Source organism: Balaenoptera borealis, assembly GCF_965194805.1.
Source record: "Balaenoptera borealis genome assembly, chromosome: 7".
Classification (NCBI taxonomy): Eukaryota; Metazoa; Chordata; class Mammalia; order Artiodactyla; family Balaenopteridae; genus Balaenoptera; species Balaenoptera borealis.
This window is the reverse complement of record NC_138864.1, coordinates 111,123,654-111,143,935: the sequence shown is the minus strand read 5'-3', so window position 1 is coordinate 111,143,935 and position 20,282 is coordinate 111,123,654. Positions and strand designations below refer to the sequence as shown.

The 20,282-nt window shown below is 41.3% G+C and overlaps 1 protein-coding gene across 1 annotated transcript in view; it reads right to left on the bottom strand.

Annotated features, from left to right (window-relative positions):
- Positions 1 to 201: 201 nt before the first annotated feature.
- EXOC4 (exocyst complex component 4) overlaps positions 202 to 20,282 on the bottom strand; it is an 816,004-nt gene continuing 795,923 nt past the window's right edge. Inside the window, exon 18 of the mRNA XM_082399149.1 lies at positions 202 to 1,685. Within this exon, the coding sequence (XP_082255275.1) occupies positions 1,448 to 1,685 (238 nt within the window). The 3' untranslated portion in view covers positions 202 to 1,447. The remainder of the gene's footprint in view (positions 1,686 to 20,282) is intronic.

Genomic DNA, 20,282 nt, shown 5'->3' with positions numbered 1-20,282 from the left:
CACTGGCCCGATTTCTAACCCAGCCCCGAGTGCACATCTCTTACGATTTTGGTTAGAGTCTGGCTCCCATTCCGTCTTAGAGGTAGGTAATAAGGGTGTCCTCATTACTGAGGATCTGCTCCCCTGCCCAGCAGCATTTGGTACATGTTAGGCTCTCAGGGAATGTTTGCTGAATAAATACAAGAAAAACAATACACAACATTTAAGCTTCTCAAACCATTTTTTAATTTTCTGCTTTTCCCAACAAGACCTAAGTTGTACAAACAGGTGTAAAATTCTGAACCATCAGGGCATAAGGCCTGACCTCATGTGGTCCAAGTCCTTTCCACTCTCCTTTCCACGTGTTTTCAAGTTGTGTCCCGGTCAGTGCATTGCTTTCTTCTGTGATATATGAGCCATAGGCAGGAAGAGAGCTTGGAGATGTGGGGACAGTGGAGAAGGCGAGCGTGCCAGGAGCAGCGAGCTCCCACACCAGCCGAGAGCACTTCAGAAACAGCCTCAGCTGGTGGGTGCACAGAGGAGGAAGGTCACGGCTGTTCCAGCTTCCTTGCACTCAGCTGGCAAGCCTGGGCTACCTTCTAAGATGAGAAAGACCTAGGGGCTCCCAAGGAGAGTTAAGCATTGAAGAATCATTCACACCCAGACAATGTTTCAAGTGAGATAAAAAAATTCTCTAACCATCATTTTCTCTTGGAGAACAGAGGAGAAAAATCAAGAAGAGGGTTGAATCGCCTTTCCTTCTTTCATTTTCGTCATTAATTTGATGGTGCTTGGTTTTGATACAGCAGAAAAAAAAAAAAAAAAAAAAAAGAAGGCATCAAACCAACCTATCACCTGGGTCCAGGCTACTGCATACAAAACTCTCCCAAGGATTGAGATAAAAGGATTTTTTTTCCCAAGCCCTGAAGAGGTCCTGTTTCGGTCAGGGAAATTTGTTGAAAACTGCAGCCAGCTGAGAAGCCATTGGCAATAGAGACAGAAAGCAATGCACATACACTTATTTCATCGAACTGTAAACTGACAAGGTCAAGACAATAAAAATCCTACTGTTTATGTAATAGAACCCTATTAAGTGATTTTAGGGAGGGACTAGAACTTAGGAACAATCTACTTACCAAAGATTGCTGGGCATTAGTCATTCATGCATTCATTTTTTGCAGACTTCAATTCGACACAACCTTCCTCCCCATCCCACCCTAGGCCCTTTGGAATTGACTGCATCAAGGTAAATGTTCAATCCAAACATTCTGTACTGCGAAGTCCCTTTACGGTTTATATGAAAAACCAAAACTAAAGAGAAAAGAACCCTTACAACCTCTCTCCACTCAAGCATCAGTGTAGAGAAAACTAAGTCAGCTCAGAATATACAAAGTAACATACCAAAGAAAGGAGTATGACCCAGGAAACAAAATGACCAGTCCCCCGCCCCCTCCCGTGGTGCACCCCATTACACCGTAGTTATTTTCTTATCCTTGGTGGCTTGCTTGATGGCTGCCTGCTCGCAGATGATCTCCTTGAGCCGCTGCAGCCGCATGTTCTGGGTGGTCTGGTCTCCCACCCCCGTCTGGCTGCGGTGCAGCAACGTCAGGGCGTGGATGTACTCCAGCTCCGTGTACTTCACGCCCTGGTCCACTACCAGGTTCAGGAGTTCATCGGCCGTGTTGTACAGCATCTCGTAGTACTGCCTGAGAAAGCAAGACACAACGCTGCTCACTGGCTCCGTGGTCAGCAATCTACGTGGTTTCAGTGCTAATGAATGTGCTATTTATAAACTTCTTAGTTCATCTATTCAATAAACATTTACTGATCACTAGACATTGTTCTAAGCCCTATGAATGTAATGGAGAACAAGACAGACGTGATCTCCATCCTCCTGGAGCTCACTTCCTGAGAAGTCTAAATGAAGACCCAGGGAGACCTCTCACCAAGGTCTCAGTTCACTCAAGACTTTCTCCTAATTTTGCATTTGCCTCAGGAGATCAAAAGAAAGAGAAGTTGGGGTACAGAAGCAAGAGAGAGAAATAGCCACCTGGCAGGCATTGCTAGTAGTTTCTGTCTCATTCAATCCCTCATTCATTGGAAGCTCTGTGCAATATACGGTTTTCTCCATAAAGTGGGATAATAATAGTATCTCTTGAAGTTACAGTACCTCTTAGGTTATTGGAAGAAGTACTTAATCCATATAAAGTACTTAGAATGGTGCCTGACACAATTCTACCTGCTCCATAAACATTAACTATTATTACTGGAAATATATTTATAATAATGTATTAATAGTAATGTAATAATAGTAATAGTAGTATATAATGATGAGCAAGACACAGCCCCTTTCCTCAGATAGCTCAGAGACAAGTAGGAAAAGGTAATGAAAAGCACAGAAAACTGCTAGCGAAGTTAATTTCCACGTACTGTGTCATGTAACCCTCACTCCACCTAGGGAGCTATTACTCCCTTTTCTCAGATAAGAAAACTGAAGCCCAGGGAAGTTCTAGGACTTGCCCAATGTCACAAAGACATTCGTGGCTGTGACAGGATGAACCCAGGTTTCGGACTCTAAGTCCAACACTCTTCTTCACGGACAAAGACAAGAATGTTCCGAGTGCCCGGAGCGAGGTATCAGTGCTATGAATTTCCAGCAGAGGAAGGAGGAATCACACCATGTTGAAGGGAGGTGAAGGATCAAGGAAGACTTCAAATGGGGTGGGATACTGTCAGGCAGGGTTTCCAGGAAGGGAATTCTAGATTAAAGGAAAAGAAAAGAGATGAGCAAAGACAGGGAAGAGTAATCTGGTTAGCCTGGGGAGTACAGCTGCATAGCGGAGAGTCGTGGGAAAAGGCAGTGAAGGACAGAGGTAGAGAGTCTAACATCAGAATAGTTAAGTCAATAAAGCACTTTAGGCCTAGATAAGTCAATAAAGCACCCCCCATCTGGGGCCCCAAGTTCTCTGAGAACAGAGGCACCATTCCAAGTTGTGCTTCCGGAAGGTTAATGTGACAGCAGTATGTAGGATGGTCTGGGAGGGGACCAGGTATAATTCTAGCAAAAAGGAAGGGACTTGAGAGCCATTTGGCTCAAAGCCATTGGCCCAGGTGATGGAGAGAAGAGTAGTGCCTTCTAATGGAAGGGAAGAAGGCATTAGAGTGAATGTGCAGTGCAGAGAAAACATGAAGCTGGGAGCCAAGGATGGAGAGGGCTGCCACTTGCCAATCTTAACACCAACATGATGCCACTACAGTCCTCACCGAGTCTACTGGGCTCTGAGGCTACGACTTGCCCAGCTACTACAAATGCTCCAGGAGGTAGAGTTCAGTGCAGGCTCTGAGCCAGTGATGCTACCATAGCTGGTTAGCCAAAGGACAGAGGAGCCTCCCCAGGGACGGTTTACTTCCTCCTCTCCTCCTCACAGAAAAGGTAGCTCTTCCAGGATTGAGGGGACAGAACAAGGCAGTTTGCCCAAGGCAACTTGGCAGGGCGGGTGAAGGGACCTTTCAGGATCACTCGCTCAAAAATCTTGTGCTATTGGACTTGGAGCCTTGGGATCTTGGATTTCTTCTTCATCAGGAACATCCTGAAAAAAAGAATATCCTATGGGAGAACTAAGCCATCTTTATGGTAAGGAATACATTCTGGGAGCTTGGTAATGTCAAGAATACATTATAAACTGCTGCTACAAATGGGAAAGTGGTAAGAGCGCTGGCATCTTTTCACGTGGCTAGTTCATTTTCCTGCTTTGCTAAGCCACCTTTTCCAATTAACACTCTTTTTAAATGGGGGAAATAATACTCTTTTATGACTACTGCCTAAATGGTGGCAGGAATAGCAGGTGCTCGTCTTAAATTGGAGCGTTTTTTGAGTTACTCCTGGCAGCAAATAGCTCAACATCCTTGTGTAAAGGGTCTTCTTGGGGCTAGTCTTCTGTAGTGGTTTCAAACGCGTGTTCACTCTAACCTCATGGGACCACATATTTAGGAATCACTGGTCAACGGTAACTTTGAACATAGACAGAGGTACTTCTGAAAGAATAAGTGAATGAACTCTAACTTCCAGAGGTCCTGAAGCCCAACATCAGCTACAGTCAAGAATTTTTTTGAAGCTTCATGTTAGCATAAAACTCATGTGAACTATTCCTGCTCCACAATACCTCTGCTGTAATTTAAAAAAATACTATTTTTAGGAAAAACTTGATGCTGTAGGAGAGTGCATCACATTTATCCCATGGCTTCACATGTCCCCTGGCACACCTTGGCTTCCTCCCCCATACCAGCCCCAGTTTTCAGAAACGAGGCCCTACATCCTCTAATTCTTCTTACCTTAGATGCACAGTTGAGGGAGAGAGCTGTCCATTTAGGAAACTACCTAAGTAAATGTTCAAAACACTGTTCAAGAAGAATACATGTTTGAATCTAGAATTTGCCACATGGAATGAGAGAGAACTGGGGGCCCATGGTTCTTTCAAAGCTAGAAGGGACTTGATAGCTGCAGTTCCAGAATGGTGATTCTCGAACTATAGAGTTACTGGGAACTTATGAAAAGTACAGATTCCCGAGGCCCCATCCCCAGATACTGTGATTCCCAAAGGTTCGGAACCAGCCAGGACTCTGAGCCAGAGCCTGTTTGATGGGGGAATAGTTACAGACCCATTCCCATCTGCTTAAGCCAAGGATCTAAAAGCATTAGGGAAGGAGACAGAAGCAGTAAGTGGGGTTGTGATGCTTTTCGCTGAGATTAAACCAAAAGAATTGGGTTTCTTTGTATTATGATGTTGATATTTTCATCATTTATTTTAAGAAGTAACACTGAACCCATTAGACCAAATGAAATTGGATTTCTTTTGAAAAATCTGATGAATTGTTTCCAGGGATACTGGCTGGTTTTCTACAGAGACCGCTGTTCCATGCTGGGAGCAGACAACAAAACAAAGATGCCTGGATTTCTAGCCCTGGAGCCTCCAGCGTGGTAAGTGATAAAGGGCATGCCACTTAAGTCCTTAATGTTTCAATATCCTCTGTGCAATGAAGACCTTTATAAATCCCAGAATGACACTCTGAAGTGGACTGAGAGACTAAAAGAGTCCTCAAGAGCCTCAGATGAACAGTGCCCCAGAATTGCAAAGCTGAGTTATTAAACAAAATTGACAGGTAACTGATGGTGTATTTTCTATAGTTAGGGGAAAAAATTCCCCATAACCATGATGATATATTAGATCATAAAGAAACATAGATATTTAAGACAGAATGGAATTCATTCATCTTTCAGAATAGTACCTAGGAGCAAAGACTATACTAAATCAGCATAGCAACAGTTGTACTTGGAGGTGGAGAAAGGGTGCTACAAGGTGCTCTAAGGGGAAAATATTTAGGAAAATGCCTCAAACTACACAATTAGAATGAGCTTCCATGGTAAACACTGACACACTGAAATGAACATGGAACCCAACTGGAATAAATAATTTATCAGGTCCCAGGGAAATGAAAGCTTGATCTTTATCATCACAAATTAAAATAGCAGCCATGGCTTCCAGGGCACCACATTTTACATGAGATAGCACTTGACTTAGCTGCCTGGATGGGACCAGTGAACACATATTTGATTTAAACCTTTTTTGGCTCATGACTTGTAGAGCAAGTTTCTTCATAGCCTGTGATATTCAGGGTCCAGTTGCTAGATGTGGACCAAATATCCCATTCCAGAAACCAGAGATCCATGTCCCCCTTAGGGATGGAAAATTCTGTGAGGAAGGGGTTCTTCCCTGTGGTTTCTCTCTCCCTTTGCTGTGGGCCTTTGGGCAGAGTTCCCAAAGTGGAGGGGGGTGGTGTGCAGAGATAGAAAAGTGATGTCACATAGACTGGTCTCACAGTCTATAACATGACAACGTTTAAATTTTGTTTGGGTCCAAACAGATAATTTTCTCATATCTTCCTCATGTTTCCTTTATCCACAGACTCTTCTTCCTTGTGTTTTTTTCTTCTTATTTTACTTTAATGGTATTGCACTGCAACTTTTTCTCCCCAGTGATTCTATCTGAAAACATTCATACCAGTAAGGATATGAAGGGCATTTTGATAAGTTGGGCAGATCTTCTTTTTAAAGCGTAAAAATAAAGTTTATTTTGTTTTTCTGTGATTGGAAAATTAATACACATGTCATATAAGATATACAGACTATACAGAAAGATTAAGCAGAAAAAAAATTACTCATATAATTCCATCATAAAGACATACCACATTTTGGCATTTCCTTCTAGATTTTTTTCCCTACATGTAGTATCCTACCAATTTCTTTCTTATAGTTGAAATATTTAGGTTGACACACTATTGGACACTTTGGTTGTTTCCAATTTTAAAAACTTTCTTTCCAGATTTCTTTTGGACAGATTTCCAAAGCAGAATTAGTCAAAAGATAAGTATATTTTTTTAGGACTTTGGCAATGCCACCAAATTGCTTTCTAAAAAAGTTGTATCAATTTATCTTTGTACCAATAGCATATGACAGCACCTAGCCCCTCATATTCTTTTATTTTTTAAATTAATTAATTAATCAATTTTTGGCTGCGTCGGGTCTTCGTTGCTGAGCGCGGGCTTTCTCTAGTTGCGGTGAGCGGGGGCTACTCTTCGTTGTGGTGCGCGGGCTTCTCATTGCAGTGGCTTCTCTTGTTGCAGAGCACGGGCTCTAGGTGCACGGGCTTCAGCAGTTGTGGCACGCAGGCTCAGTAGTTGTGGCTCGTGGGCTCTAGAGCGCAGGCTCAGTAGTTGTGGTGCACGGGCTTAGTTGCTCCACGGCATGTGGGATCTTCCCAGACCAGGGATTGAACCCATGTCCCCTGCATTGGCAGGCGGATTCTTAGCCACTGCGCCACCAGGGAAGTCCCCCCTCACATTCTTTTAATTTATATGAGGTTGAACAATTTTTTATCTACGTATCGGTTTTTAACATACATGGGTATGCACACATGTATAAGCAAATTGTCGATATCTTTGTATCTTTTGCATATTAGTGTTTTTCTTACTTCTATTTCAGAGCGCTTCATAAATTTTTACAGGCACGAAGCAAGGAGCGTTCTAGTCTCTCATCCCTGGTTCTCCCTCCCACTTTGCCATACTCAAAGTTATCACTGTATCTCTAAAAGCTACTGGAAACAGATTCAGTTCTCTTCTTTGTCAAGTGAGGGAAGAAAGCCCTAATAAGACCAATTATTCCCAAGCCAGGCACGCCTCATTCCTATACCCGTAGGAGGCGCATAAAGTCTGCGTGTGGGGATGAAAGGAAGGCACTGACTGGGGGACTGTCCACAGCTCCACCATCTGCCCCCCTCTACTGGATGGTGTTCAGATTCCTAGATCCCCAAATGCAAACTATATTTTCCACAGATATACAGCTATGTCACAGGCTGGGTTTTAGAATTCATCTTGATCGTAGTAATAGTTAACAGTAATGTTGAACTTTTAGATGCATTAACATATTCAACCCTTTGAAGTAGCTTCTGAGATCACCCACATTTTACAGATAAGCAAACTGAGCTATAGAGAGTGTGAGTGATTTGTTTAAGGCTTCAAAATGAAGGACTTTGAACCCTATACTTGCTCCAAAGTCACTGTAATACAGAAATATTTGAACCTGTAAAAAGCGAAAGCACTAATTACAAAGGATACTTGTCTAGCTAATTCATTTTTAGTCAGGATTTAGGAAATATGAATTCAATAAAATTCACATTCAACTCTCTGCCTTCCATTGTAATGGAACAAACTAGTATTGTGGCAATTCAAAATTCATTTATACAATTCATAGTAATATTTGAATAACACTGGATTTGATCTGGGAATTCACCGCTCTAAACCAAATAATGAAGTCATGCTGTATATTCAGCATTCAAGAGTTACAGGAAAGACTTTTGGATTTTTCATTCTGTCACCTCTCTCTACTTCTCCCTTTTTGCCCCTCCAATCTGGTAATGGACAAGGTGCCCTTTCTTTCCAAAAGTTGGCTGCCTTTCTGATTCATTACTTCCTCGAGGAAGGGGGATAATTAAGTCATTTCATTGTGAAGACTTTCTCATCTAGTCCATCCTGAGATAACGATAGTATTAATGTCAATAAGAGAATTAGGCTCTGAAGCTGACTTAAAATGTACGTTTCAAAGGAAGAAAAATTTACGTGAATATAACTTAGCATCGACTGTAGCCCCCCCAAACTCTTTTTAGCCAATAGTTGCAACATTATGAGCAATTTAATAAAAACCCAGAAGTTGATGGGTCACTAAATTGTCAGGTAAAACATTCAACTCCTGTTTTCCCTACTCACTCAATGGTATACATGGTAATAAGCAGGGAGATGGATAGAGAAAAGAAAGGAACTGAATAATCCATAAACTAGACAATCATCCCATGAATAACTGAGACTGTTATAGTAGAAAGACTCAGAGAAGTAAATACTCAAGAGATCAACTAAGCTCAGATTCTGGTTAAGTCTTTCATTCCTCCCTAACTAGCTGTGTGACCTTGGACAATTGCTGTCAGCTTTTCGAATCTCTGCCTCCCATGTGAAAAACAAAGAGGTTACAGCAGATGCTATTTAAGCACTGGCATTAAAACCTTTACAGCATCCTCTGCTTAGTCCTTTAAAATCACGGGCTTCTAGCAGAATTAGCTGATTTTCCCTAAGCTATGGGAAGCAAGATGCAGTAGCGATTGATTCGAAAACATTCTGAACAAGTGTAAACTAAGCTCAGATGTACTTTCCAGACCAGTAATAAATGGATGGTAATTCTGTGTGTCAGAAGAATAAATTAGTTTATTAAAAAATATAACATAATTGCTCTCATTTGTCTTCCCCTTAAAAGAGCTTAGAGTTTATTCCAGACATGATTGAAAATTCTAATTTGAAAGAGTTGAAGTTAAGAGTTGAAGTTATTTCCATTTCAGGAATGAGAAAACTAAGGTAGAGAAAAGCTAAATAATTTTCAGAGCGTCAGTGGCAGAATTAGATTTGTATTCTATATGGGGATAGTTATTAACACTCCTTACAAGAAGTTGTGCAGTTTTTTTGTTCTCACCAGGACAATCTGAAGAGAGGTAAAGAAAGGCAAAGGTAAAGAGGGGTGAAAAGAGGTAAAGAATGGTCTTTAGAAAAAAACAGTGCATAAATTCCCTCAGCTGGTGGCAGCAGAAACCCATTCAAGAGGTAAAGAGAGCCCGGGAGTCTGCTGCTGTTAAGGCTTGCAGAGGCTTCTTTGATGGGTTGTCTACCTACCGTTTCTCTGTATAATGAGGCACACACACCACTGTCTCCATCAATGGCACCCACGCTTAAACGGCGGTTATCTATTGGCCTAGTTCTGATAACCGCCGTGCTTCAGCAGGACTAGGGGCGGGGTGGCAGTGTCTCTCCAGGGGAGATGTTAAAATTTAAAGTCAGCGGCCTTCATTCCTCTCAGTAACGGACCCTGATATTTTTGATAGCAGTGGCCAGAGCCTTGCTTTATGTCTCTTCAGAAAATACAACCACTCAAAGGAATTCCTCTGAGAACCAGCCCTTTTGTGATGATGACCCTCTCCCCAGCTCAGTTACACTTGCTGATATGGGAAGAAAATGTCTTTTTGTTCCCTTAGCTGGAAATTCTGCTCCCCACCTTTGGAACACATTCTAAATTTATAAATATCTGTGGTTAGAATTTTCTCCTCAACAACTTAAGGATTCACATGTCACTCTCTGCTACATCAGATAATTTTTTAAATTAAGTTTTCTACAACAGGGCTAGAGGAAGAGCTGCATTCTACATTCAGTACAATTAAAACTGCGTCTCTTTGGTCTGGCACTGCCTTTGGTCAAACCCCATTTGTATGAATAATTATTCAGTCCATTAAGAAGTCTGCTCAACTCCTTCTCCCATTTTGAAGGTTTTAATAAATAGTGATCCAGCACATTTTTGTTTGCACTTGCCAAAGCAATTCTGATGGAGTCATCTTCTGATGTTATCAAATAATGAAATATGAAAGAGTGAATAGAATTACCCTCCTGTTCTGTGATTTTTTATTTAGGTCCTTCATTTTACTTTCATAATTGTGTTTGTCTCGTACTCCTGTAAATGCTCTTTTGATTATCAAAAGGTGAGTCCAGGTTAAGGAGAGTTATGCTGTGCTGAATATCACTTAAAAGAGTCTTTTCCATTAAAAAAATATAATTTATTGAATATCACTTTAGAGTCTTCTCAATTAAAATAATAATTTATCTAATATCATAGGCGGATAAAAGGACATAGTATTATGCACTTTGGTGGCCTCAACACTACAAACTGTTTACCAATTAGCACAAGGCCCTTGTATTGGATATTATCTATATTTCTCAGATTAGCAATCCGGGAAATAACTGCTGAGATATGCTGAATAAAAATAATTCAAAGGCCCTATGGCTTTTCCAGTTTTAAGTAATGAAATGGAATGATCAACTTTTCAATAAATAATGCAAAGGATCTCTTCAAAGGAAAACCCAGTATTATTATTACTAATGCTCAGGAAGCTCTAATAACATTTTAAATGCTAATATAATATACAAAGGTATAGTCCTTGGCTTCAAGAAGCTTTTTTTTTTTTTTTTAATCTATACTTAAAAAAAAAAAAAAAAAATCCAATCCAGGCCCAGATCAAAGGGCTCTAAGACACCAGGCAAATGTTTTAATTTAAAGTAAAATAAGTCCTGGGTTTGCTAGCCAGCCTGCCTGCTAATTGCGCTACTCTCTTTCGGTACGTGAGAAAGAAGAGTTGAAGGGCCCTAGACAAGGTACAGAAACCAAGGTTTCTGCTTCAAGTGATGGAGAAGTGAAGCGCTAACAGGTGCTGGGTTACTGTATTTATAATCTGGAGATTCTTCTCCACCTGTAGTGCTTGGGGAGAAAGGTCAGTGAGGATAGGCATGGACTGCGTGGTCTGATGGGAGAACATGCCCATTAGACTATTAAGCCAATGAGGCCAGGATGATGGATGGATTCTGGTTCAGTGCCAGTCAGTTGTATTCTTTAGCTACTGACTCTGCCCCTAGCCAGCTACCTCACCAGTGTGTTAAGACAAAAACTCGGTGAAGCTGAATGGACAGTTCACTGCAAGCCATTAATAACCCCTGCTGGGGGCTTAAGATGCAAAGATTGCTATCCAGCCCGCAGTCCACTGAGTTACTCAAACCCTGACTCCTTACCCTTTGGTCCTAGGCAGAGACCCTACGATGCCGCTCAATTTTGTTACAGGAAATTTCTCTACCTTGTCAAGACAAAAGACTGTATCTTTTAGGACTGAAGGGCCAGAAGGGAAAACGGTTTTGGCAGAGGGACCAAAAAATCAGGGGATTATTAGAAAATATGAGCATATGCCAATCAGTAGGTCCCAAAGGCAAACACTCGAGGGGGTATTTACTAAACCCTTAGGTTATTTATGAAAGGGAGAAAAGCTAAACAAACCAAAGCTACAAAATGGGCCACCTGAGATTCACGGATATGTGACTCAGAACGGATGTCAATTAGAAAAATAATAGACTAAATCAGAAGGAGCTAATGGAAATATGTACCGTAACCAGCAGGGTTTAATTAAAGACCCAAATACTCTGACAAACGTGATGGATAGCTTTGGATAGCAATATGAATTGGTGGATGTAAAGACCACTGTGGCTGATATATATTTGGATGTCAGTGAACCATTTTATACAGTGCCTCTAAAAAACTATAACTAGCAAAATGAATTTATTCTGAATGGCTACCCCTGATAGGACACAGACTGAAAAACAAACAAAGGGTAACAATGAAGGCAAATCAAATTCAGAAGAGAAAGCATCTACTGAATGCTAAGGACACTGCCTTATGACAGTGATCTCACCTAACACTTTAATTAATGTGCAAGAAATACAAAGAGTGTTGAAAAGGTCAAATGTTACTAAATGGGGAAAGGCCGGGAACAGCAACAAAGTAATAGAAATAATGTAAAGGACACCAGAGAATTTAGAATTATGGGCAGCTAATAACGAAAGGAGATTTATCTTAGAAAAACCCAAGTGAATATGTCTGGAAGAAATTCTGATCTCCTATATTCAATAGTTGGCAGAAACTTTAGAACAGGACTGGTAAAAATGGTCCATGAGGGTGTGCGGGGGTAAGGGCCTTGAACCAGGGCATTTTTTAACTTACTATTAAAAAAGTACCCGTTACAGGGCAAGAAGGTTATGATAATCCTTGTCTTTGTTGTACTTCATAGTTCTGTGTTGCTTTATACTATAATCCACTTGAAATAAAATCAGAAAAGAGTATCAAATGGGATTAAAGGGACAGAAGGCTGGAGGAAAATAGAAGATTAGAAGAGATTCAGTCCAATTTTTGCTCAAATGTCAGCTTATCAGTAAGTGAGGTTTTCCCTGACCACCTTAGGTAAAATGATACCTGCCCCATCCTCATCAAGCTTTGTCCTTTTACTTAGCTTCTTTTCTTTTTAGCCTTCATCCCCATCAAAAGATATATATATTTCCAAAATATATTTTTAACATATATGTTGTATATTTTAAAAATATGTGCATACACACACACACACAATTAGAGACACAGCGTAATACAGTGGTTAAGATCATGGACTCAGGAGTCAGGGGCCTGGGTTTGAATCTCAATTCCGCCTCTTACTATTTGTCTGTTCTTAGGCAATTTATTAACCTCTCTGTGCCTTATTTTCTTCATCTAAGAAAGGAAAAAGTAAATGAGGTTGTTACAAGGATCAAATAATGAAAAACAGTGGCTGGAACAGAGTAAATGTTATGTAAGTATTTATTACATAAATTAATGTCTGCCTCCCATCCCAGAATGCAGGCTCTCTGAGGGCAGGGTTGGATTCTGTACCATTTGTTGTTACCCCCCAGGCATCTAGGGAGTGGTGAATACATGAAAAGGAAAGAATGAATGAGAGAGCCAACAGTCAGTAAATTTCATTAAGTGATAGAGCACAAAGGTAAAAAAGCAGTCAATCATTCTTTGACCTTGGGAAGGGAGGAACTATGAATAACATAGGTGCTCTGTGTAACAGGCTAATGGGTATTATTCTGATGTAATTCTGAGAGGGTGATGCGGATGTTTGGGATAACCGGTTGCAGGTGAAAAAGGGGAGGGCACAGAGGGAAGACATCTGTTTTTGGCTAGTCATCTGCAATCCTCCCCAACTATTCTTTCATTCGCTGGCAGAATTAGACATGAATCCCGTATCATTTACATAACCTGTTTGACCTAAGAAATTTCTTAGCCTGTCTGAACTTCAATTTCTTCATTTATGCAATAGGGTAAATAATATAACATCACAAGGTAGGTTTGAGGATTAAATCAAACAACATGGTAGAATACCCGCTCTGTAAAAATGGTAAAAAAAACAAAACAAAACAAACAAAAGCAAAAACAAACAAAAAAAACCCACAGGTAACTTTTATTGTACCGGCCACATACATATTATCTCTTTGGAGCCTACTTTACCATAACTGTGTGAGGTATCCTATCCTCCACACTGAAATGATTTTTTATTAATCTTTTCCTGTCGACTCTTGGCTCAAAAGAGGGGTTTCTTTTCTAGCCTTTTTTCCCCTTTCTTTCTAAGATTGGCCTTATGCTTTTAATCCCAATCCCTCCCATTGCCTTGAGGATCTTGCTGGGGTTTTGTTTTCAACTCCTGTATCTAGTATCTACCCCTTTCACAGGTGCTTTCATGTCTGCCTTCAAATATCCTTGTTTCTCATATTTGGACAAAAACAAAACCAAACAACAAACTCTAAGCCCTTCACGCAATCCTGGGTCCACTCTACGTCTCATCTCGTCTCTATTCTCCCTTTCATTGTCAAATTTCTCAGAAAAATCATTTGTATTCGCTATCCTTCAAAAGCCTCCACTTTGTCTGAAACTATATTCGAAAAGGTCACCGATGACATCCTAGTAGACAAACACAGTGGTCTTTCCCCTTGACAGTTTCCATCCTGGACTCCCCGCTCTTGGAGCCACGTGGTTCAGGCTCTTCCCCCCAGCTCCCTGAGGTCCTTCCTTCCCTTTAACGGCTCCTATTCTGTCTGCCCACTGCAGGCCTTCCTCCCAGTCAGGGGCTCGCCATGCTCTGTGCTCTTCTCTCTCTGCTTCCAAAGGTCTGTGTATGAGATGGTTTCTCTCTGATGATCTGGTCTCTGAACAGACCAAAGCTCCATTTTCACTGATTTGCAGACATTTCTATCAGACGCCCTTATCAGGTGGCCTCCCTAACTTGCAAGTTTTGCTTCACAGCGCTGTAGTTTGCAAAACCTCTGGATGTCAATGTCACTTTTGAGTCTTCGCTCTTTATTTCTTTGCCTGATGATCACCAGGTCTACCAGTGCAACATCTTATATATTCATTTCTTCTTACCAATCTCATTATCATAGATTTTAACTATTTAAGCTCCTACCTGAGTCTCTCACAATCACTAACTCCTCCTAGGATAATCTTCTCCAGTTCTACCTGCATCAGATCACTATTCTGTGTTAAAACAACAACAACTTGTGTATTCACTAGTGCCAAGAGGATAAAGTCCGAACTCCTAACACTGACATCCAAAGCCTTGGATTTGGTGCCAATTCCACCTTTTTCCCCCACTTTTCTCCTCTATCAACCATCTGTTGAAGCCAAACTGAGCTATCAAAGCCCCTTGAACATATTTAGTTCTTTTTGGCTCTGGGTTTGTGTATTCAAAGCCTAACCTTCAAGACTGCTGAAACCCCTATCCTCTATGAAGCTATCCTGAGCAATTTCTTCCTTCTCTATTACTTACAGATGTGTCACCCATTTAACATGTATCATCCACAGTAGGATCTGTTTATTTAAAATACAAAACAAAACAGAGCAACTAAGATTCTTCTGGAACTAGAGATGCAATTTTTTAAAAAGGTATCAGGGTATTTAGTTACTACCTGTGTGAACTTGCAAAAGTTACCTCTCTGGGCTTCAGTTTCCCCAACCATGAAATGAGGATACTGACAATATCCACCTCATAGGGTTGTCAGGAGGATTAAACTAGTTAATATCTGTAAAGTGCACATAATACATAAGCGTTTGTTAAATAAAAAAATAAAAGGGACAAAAAGCATACAGTGCAAAGTCTCTCTCCTACTCCTGTCCCTTAGCCATCCACCCTGTTTCCTTTCCTGGAGACAATCGCTGTTACAAAGTTTCCAGGCTATCCTTTCAAATACATTCTATATTCAATACATATACAAGCATAGTTGTGTGTGAGTGCACACGAACGTGTATGTATGTGTGTGAGCTGTGTGTGAGCACGCGCATGTGTATGTACCCACACACACCACACATATTTAAAGAGAAGTGGTGTTTACATGCTCTTCTACAACTTGCTTTTTCCACTTAATATATCTCAGATGTGGTTCCATTTCAGTACATATTGACCTGCCTCATTCTTCTTAATAGCTGCAGAGGATTCAATTATATGGATGTACCATAATATATATTTATTATCTTTTCCCAGAATGCAGCCTTCTTGATGACAAAGACTATGTCTTATGACTCCCCATAGCGTCCTCAGTGCTTATACAGTACCTTTCAAAATTCTTTTTTTGTTTATTTGCTCAACAAATATTTAAGCATCAATTATGCACCAGGTAGTATATTGTAGGTACTGTGGATGCAGAAATGAGCAAAACACAGTCCTTGCTCTCTGGAGATGCAGAGTCTGGTGTGACACTGGCCACGTATTTACAGTAATGTGACAGCAGCTGTAATAAAGGTAAAAATAAGACGATCTAAGATCACCAACAGGAAGGGCTGTGTACTTCTTAGATCAGTCAGGGAAGGCTTTTTTGAGGAGACGTTAACGAAGAGGCAAACATGAGGGAAGGAAAGAACTCTTAGAAGTAAGGGAGGCAGAATGTGTGAAGTGGGTGGGAAGGTAGGAAGAATATGGTATTTGGGGGGAACTACAAATGGTTTATCCCTCCCCAGAGTGCAACGGGTGTGTGGAGGGGGAAGGAGGGATGAGAGGTTAGCAAGGTAAGCTAGAGCCAGATGATAGCGGACCTTGTGTGTCACAGTAAAGACTGGACTTTCGTGGGTGGATCAAAGAAAGGGATGCAGGGTGTGACTGTTTTTGAGGCGTTAGCCTTTTGTTTTGCTCAGGTTATTAAGACAAAAGTATTATCATCTATTATTACCAGGATTCAATAAAAGGAGGTATTTTAATACTCCTCAAGCAGGAAAGAAATAATCTCAGAACAAAAGGGACATGTTTTCTTTTATGAGAGACTCACAAACTCACTAGACTGTCATTATTTTTCTCATTTTCCTAAGGAAGACAACAACGGTCTAGCTTCGGTTTCCACGCTGACATCTGGGAACCAAAGCTGTAGTTGATGGGGAGGAATCTGAAGAGAGGATTTTTGGAAGAAGTCAGACATGATGACAACTGGGTTTTAGAAAGGCCTCTCCAGGTCTTTCTGTAGGTGGAGGACGGACAGTCGGAGAAGATAGAGAGCCTTCAGGCTGTCGGACTACCCAGCTTCTCCTTGGTTTGCTCAGATTCTCCTCTATCAGGCCATATCCATCTTCTAGGTTTCCTCACAACTCCTGTTCCTAAGCTTGTAGCTGAACAGAATCAACCTCAAAGAGAGAGAAGGGCGCCAATACCTTGATAGGAAAATCCAGGCCCTCACCTCTTGTAGCTTTTGTTCAGGTCACGACTGGCATGAACTATTACAGTACTCACTGCTGGGCTGAGATGAGGCAGAGAGGAAAGGGAAGACAGGCAGTAACAACAGAAGAAAGCAGGAGGGATGCCTTTTACCAGAAGCTACCTTCTATCCCTACTCCTCCACTGATCTGGTTGAGGGAGCTCAATGTGAGGGAGAGAGGATCTAAGACACTTACAATTACATATAAAATCATAAATTAGGAGGAAGGTCACTATCTTGTTTAATCTCTTGACAACCACACACATTAGGCTTGATAACCTTAGTTGGCAGATAAATAGAGGGTCTGAGAAGAAGGTCAAGTTCTTCATGAGACTGACCCTAGATTCAGACCCTGGCCCTTTGGATTCTCTACTGCAGTTATGGGGAGCTTCTGGGAACACTGGTACTGGGAGCCTCATATTACGTAGCAAGAATTGGCTGGCACCAGACTCTTAGTTTATAATTGGGATTTGAGTTCCTAGAGGGTGTCTGGAGAAAAATGAGACATAATAGGATAAAATTAACCATAGGAAAATTCATTCTTAGAGTCAGCAGAGAAAATCAGGCCTTGAGGGATGGAATAGCAATTTTTTTAAACTGACCCTTTCCATTAAAAAGACTAATAGTAAGACTGATCAACAATGCCTTTCTCCTAAGTCTGAATATATATAAAGAAAAGGGCCTTTGATGGGGAAAATACATATAGCATTTGCATTCCTTTTTTAGGAAGAAAAAAGTATCAGATTTGAAAAACCTCCCCGAAAGGGCAAGTTCTGAGAGAAAGGTCTTTGAGTGTGCTTAATACTTCTATTTAAATGCTAATGCTAACCTATAGCTCTGGACCACACAGAAACTAAAGTTTTCAAAGAGCAGAAAGTAATTTAAAACAAAAACTTAATTTCTGGAATAAAAGATTTTCTTAAAATTTCTGCAGAGAAGCTAACATACAGAGTTTCGTGACAGGAATACCCCTCTGATCAGAATGGAAACCAGCCGGTGACACAGCAGGTGAGTTTAGTGGCAGAGTGAGGGCTGCCTCCATTGTAAATGGGAGTCTCCCCTCAAAAGGCTTGCCTTTGCAGGTCAACGTCTGTCACACACTGTGCCTGCCCAGAGGTCGTGTTTTTTTTCCCTCCCTTGTAATGGCCCGTGCTAAAGGGAGTGCTGGTGTTTGGAAGGGAAGCTGGAGACCAAGACAGGAGAAGCACGAGGCCTGGGGTCAGGTGGCCCAGAATAGCCGGGAGGACACAGAGTGCACAGCAAGGGGCTCCTGAGAGGTTCAGTATTGTTTTACTTCCCATGGGAACTAACAGTAGTGAATGCAGTGACTGAGGCCCTGAGTGCTGAGGAAGTGTCTGTTCTGAAATCAGAGTTCCCAGAGGCTGGGACACCCACATGGCTGTATGGCGGCTGTGCAGGGAACCGAACTCAGAAAGATAAAATCAACCAAAATCAGGAAATACCTGTCCTGGGGGTAGTGACTAAGAAAGGGGTACAAGGAGGCTTCTGGGGTGATGCTAACATTCTCTGCTTTTATCTCGGTGATGGTTATCTGAGCGTATTCACTTTGTAAAAAGTAATCAAGCTGTATAGTTAAGATTTGTAAAGTTTACTGTATGTATATTATACTTCAATAAAAACACATTACCTTCCTTTTCTCTCTTCTCTCCCTACTCCAAACAAAAAAGAAAAGACACAGAGAGCAGGCAATAGGCCAAGTGTTGGAGTGGGTACCTGGGTTTTTAATTCAGTCTCATATCCTAACATTAAGACAACTGCTAACTTTATGAACCTTGAAAACATCCTAACTAAAAGAAGCTCATCACAAAAGATCACATGCTGTATTTATATGGTATATCCAGATTAGGCAAATCCACAGGGGCAGGAAGTAGATTAGTGGTGGCCAGGGGTGGGGTGGGGGGCTGGGAGTGACTGCTTGTGGGTACTGGGTTTCTTTTTGGGGTAATGAAAATGTTCTAAAATTAGCTAGTGATGATGGCTATACATCTATGACTATATAAAAAAAAGTGAATTTCACACTTTAAAAGGGTTAATGTTTATGGTATGTAAATTCTATCTCCATAAAGCTGTTATAAAAATGCTAGTTTTATGAACTAGAACCTTGACTTTTTTTTAAATTATTTTTTAAAAATTAATTTATCTATTTTTGGCTGCATTGGGTCTTCGTTGCTGCGTGCGGGCTTTCTCTAGTTGTGGCGAGCGAGGGCTACTCTTTGTTGCGTTGCGTGGGCTTCTCACTGCGGTGGCTTCTCTTGTTGCCGAGCACGGGGTCTAGGTGCGTGGGCTTCAGTAGTTGTGGCTCGCGGGCTCTAGAATGCAGGCTCAGTAGTTGTGGCGCACTGGGCTTACTTGCTCCGCGGCATGTGGGATCTTCCCGGACCAGGGCTCGAACCCGTGTCCCCTGCACTGGCAGGCGGATTCGTAACCACTGCGCCTCCAGGGAAGTCCTAGAACCCTGTCTTAACTCTACAGAAGACATACATCCACAGCCAATACTGTTGTGAAGATTGATCCATTAATCAAGACATTTGCTGCAGTTCCATGTTCTTCTGTGACATTTGCAGAAAAGATTCTGTAAGCTGCCAGATACAGAAACATTTTCACCAGCTCACATTTTCACTAAGTGTCCCGAAATGAACTAAAGCCATTTCTCAGAGTTCCACACTTTTGTAGGTTCCGTGACTCCCCAGCATCTTGGCACTAAATGCCTTTGAACTCCCTCCATCCCCATTCTCAAGAAAAATTTATGACAACTTAGAATGAATAACCTCCACTAGAAAAAGAGGTTAGGATTGGGAACAATTCTATGTGTATGATTACAGAGTAATAGAAATATAATTGAGTCAAAGATCCACTAACGATTATACGAATGTTTTTATTAAGGGGAACAATGACTACTTGTTTAACACTTGCTATATGCCAAATGCTTTAAGGTTTACCTGATTTCATCCTCACAGTCGAGCATCACAAGGGCTAAATACCTAAGGTCAGCAGGCTGGTTAACAACAGCCAGATCCCTATCCTACCTCCCCCAGATCACTCCAGAAAAACTCTGAGTTGGGCCATGAGAAAACAATTTACACCCAGAATCAAGCTTGGGGAGACAAAAATGTTTACTCATAATCAAGAGACTCATTATGATCATATTTGTGACAGCCCTATATAAACTGTAAAGGGCTAATGCAAATACACATATCTGGCAAGAATATATGAATATTATTTTAGCCTGGGTATCAGATGGGGGAAAAAATTAGAAGCACAGGTGCAGATGACTGCTCTGTGAAATAAAATTCATATTTTATGGCAAGACAAGAAAAATTTAAACATAAAAATTCTCTGCCCTTTGGCCTCCCCCCTCCCCCGCTCCACTGTGCATTGTGTATCTGCATTATGCATTGTCCAGACCTCCCCCATCAAGCAGGAATACCTGCTCAACCACAAAGAGCAACATTCTCCCGGCGTCAACAAGACAACTCCTTAAAAGATACCATTCCTTCCTGAGCTTGTGAGGGGTCACATGTCGCACCATGATGACGCTTAGATCTGGATTATGTAAA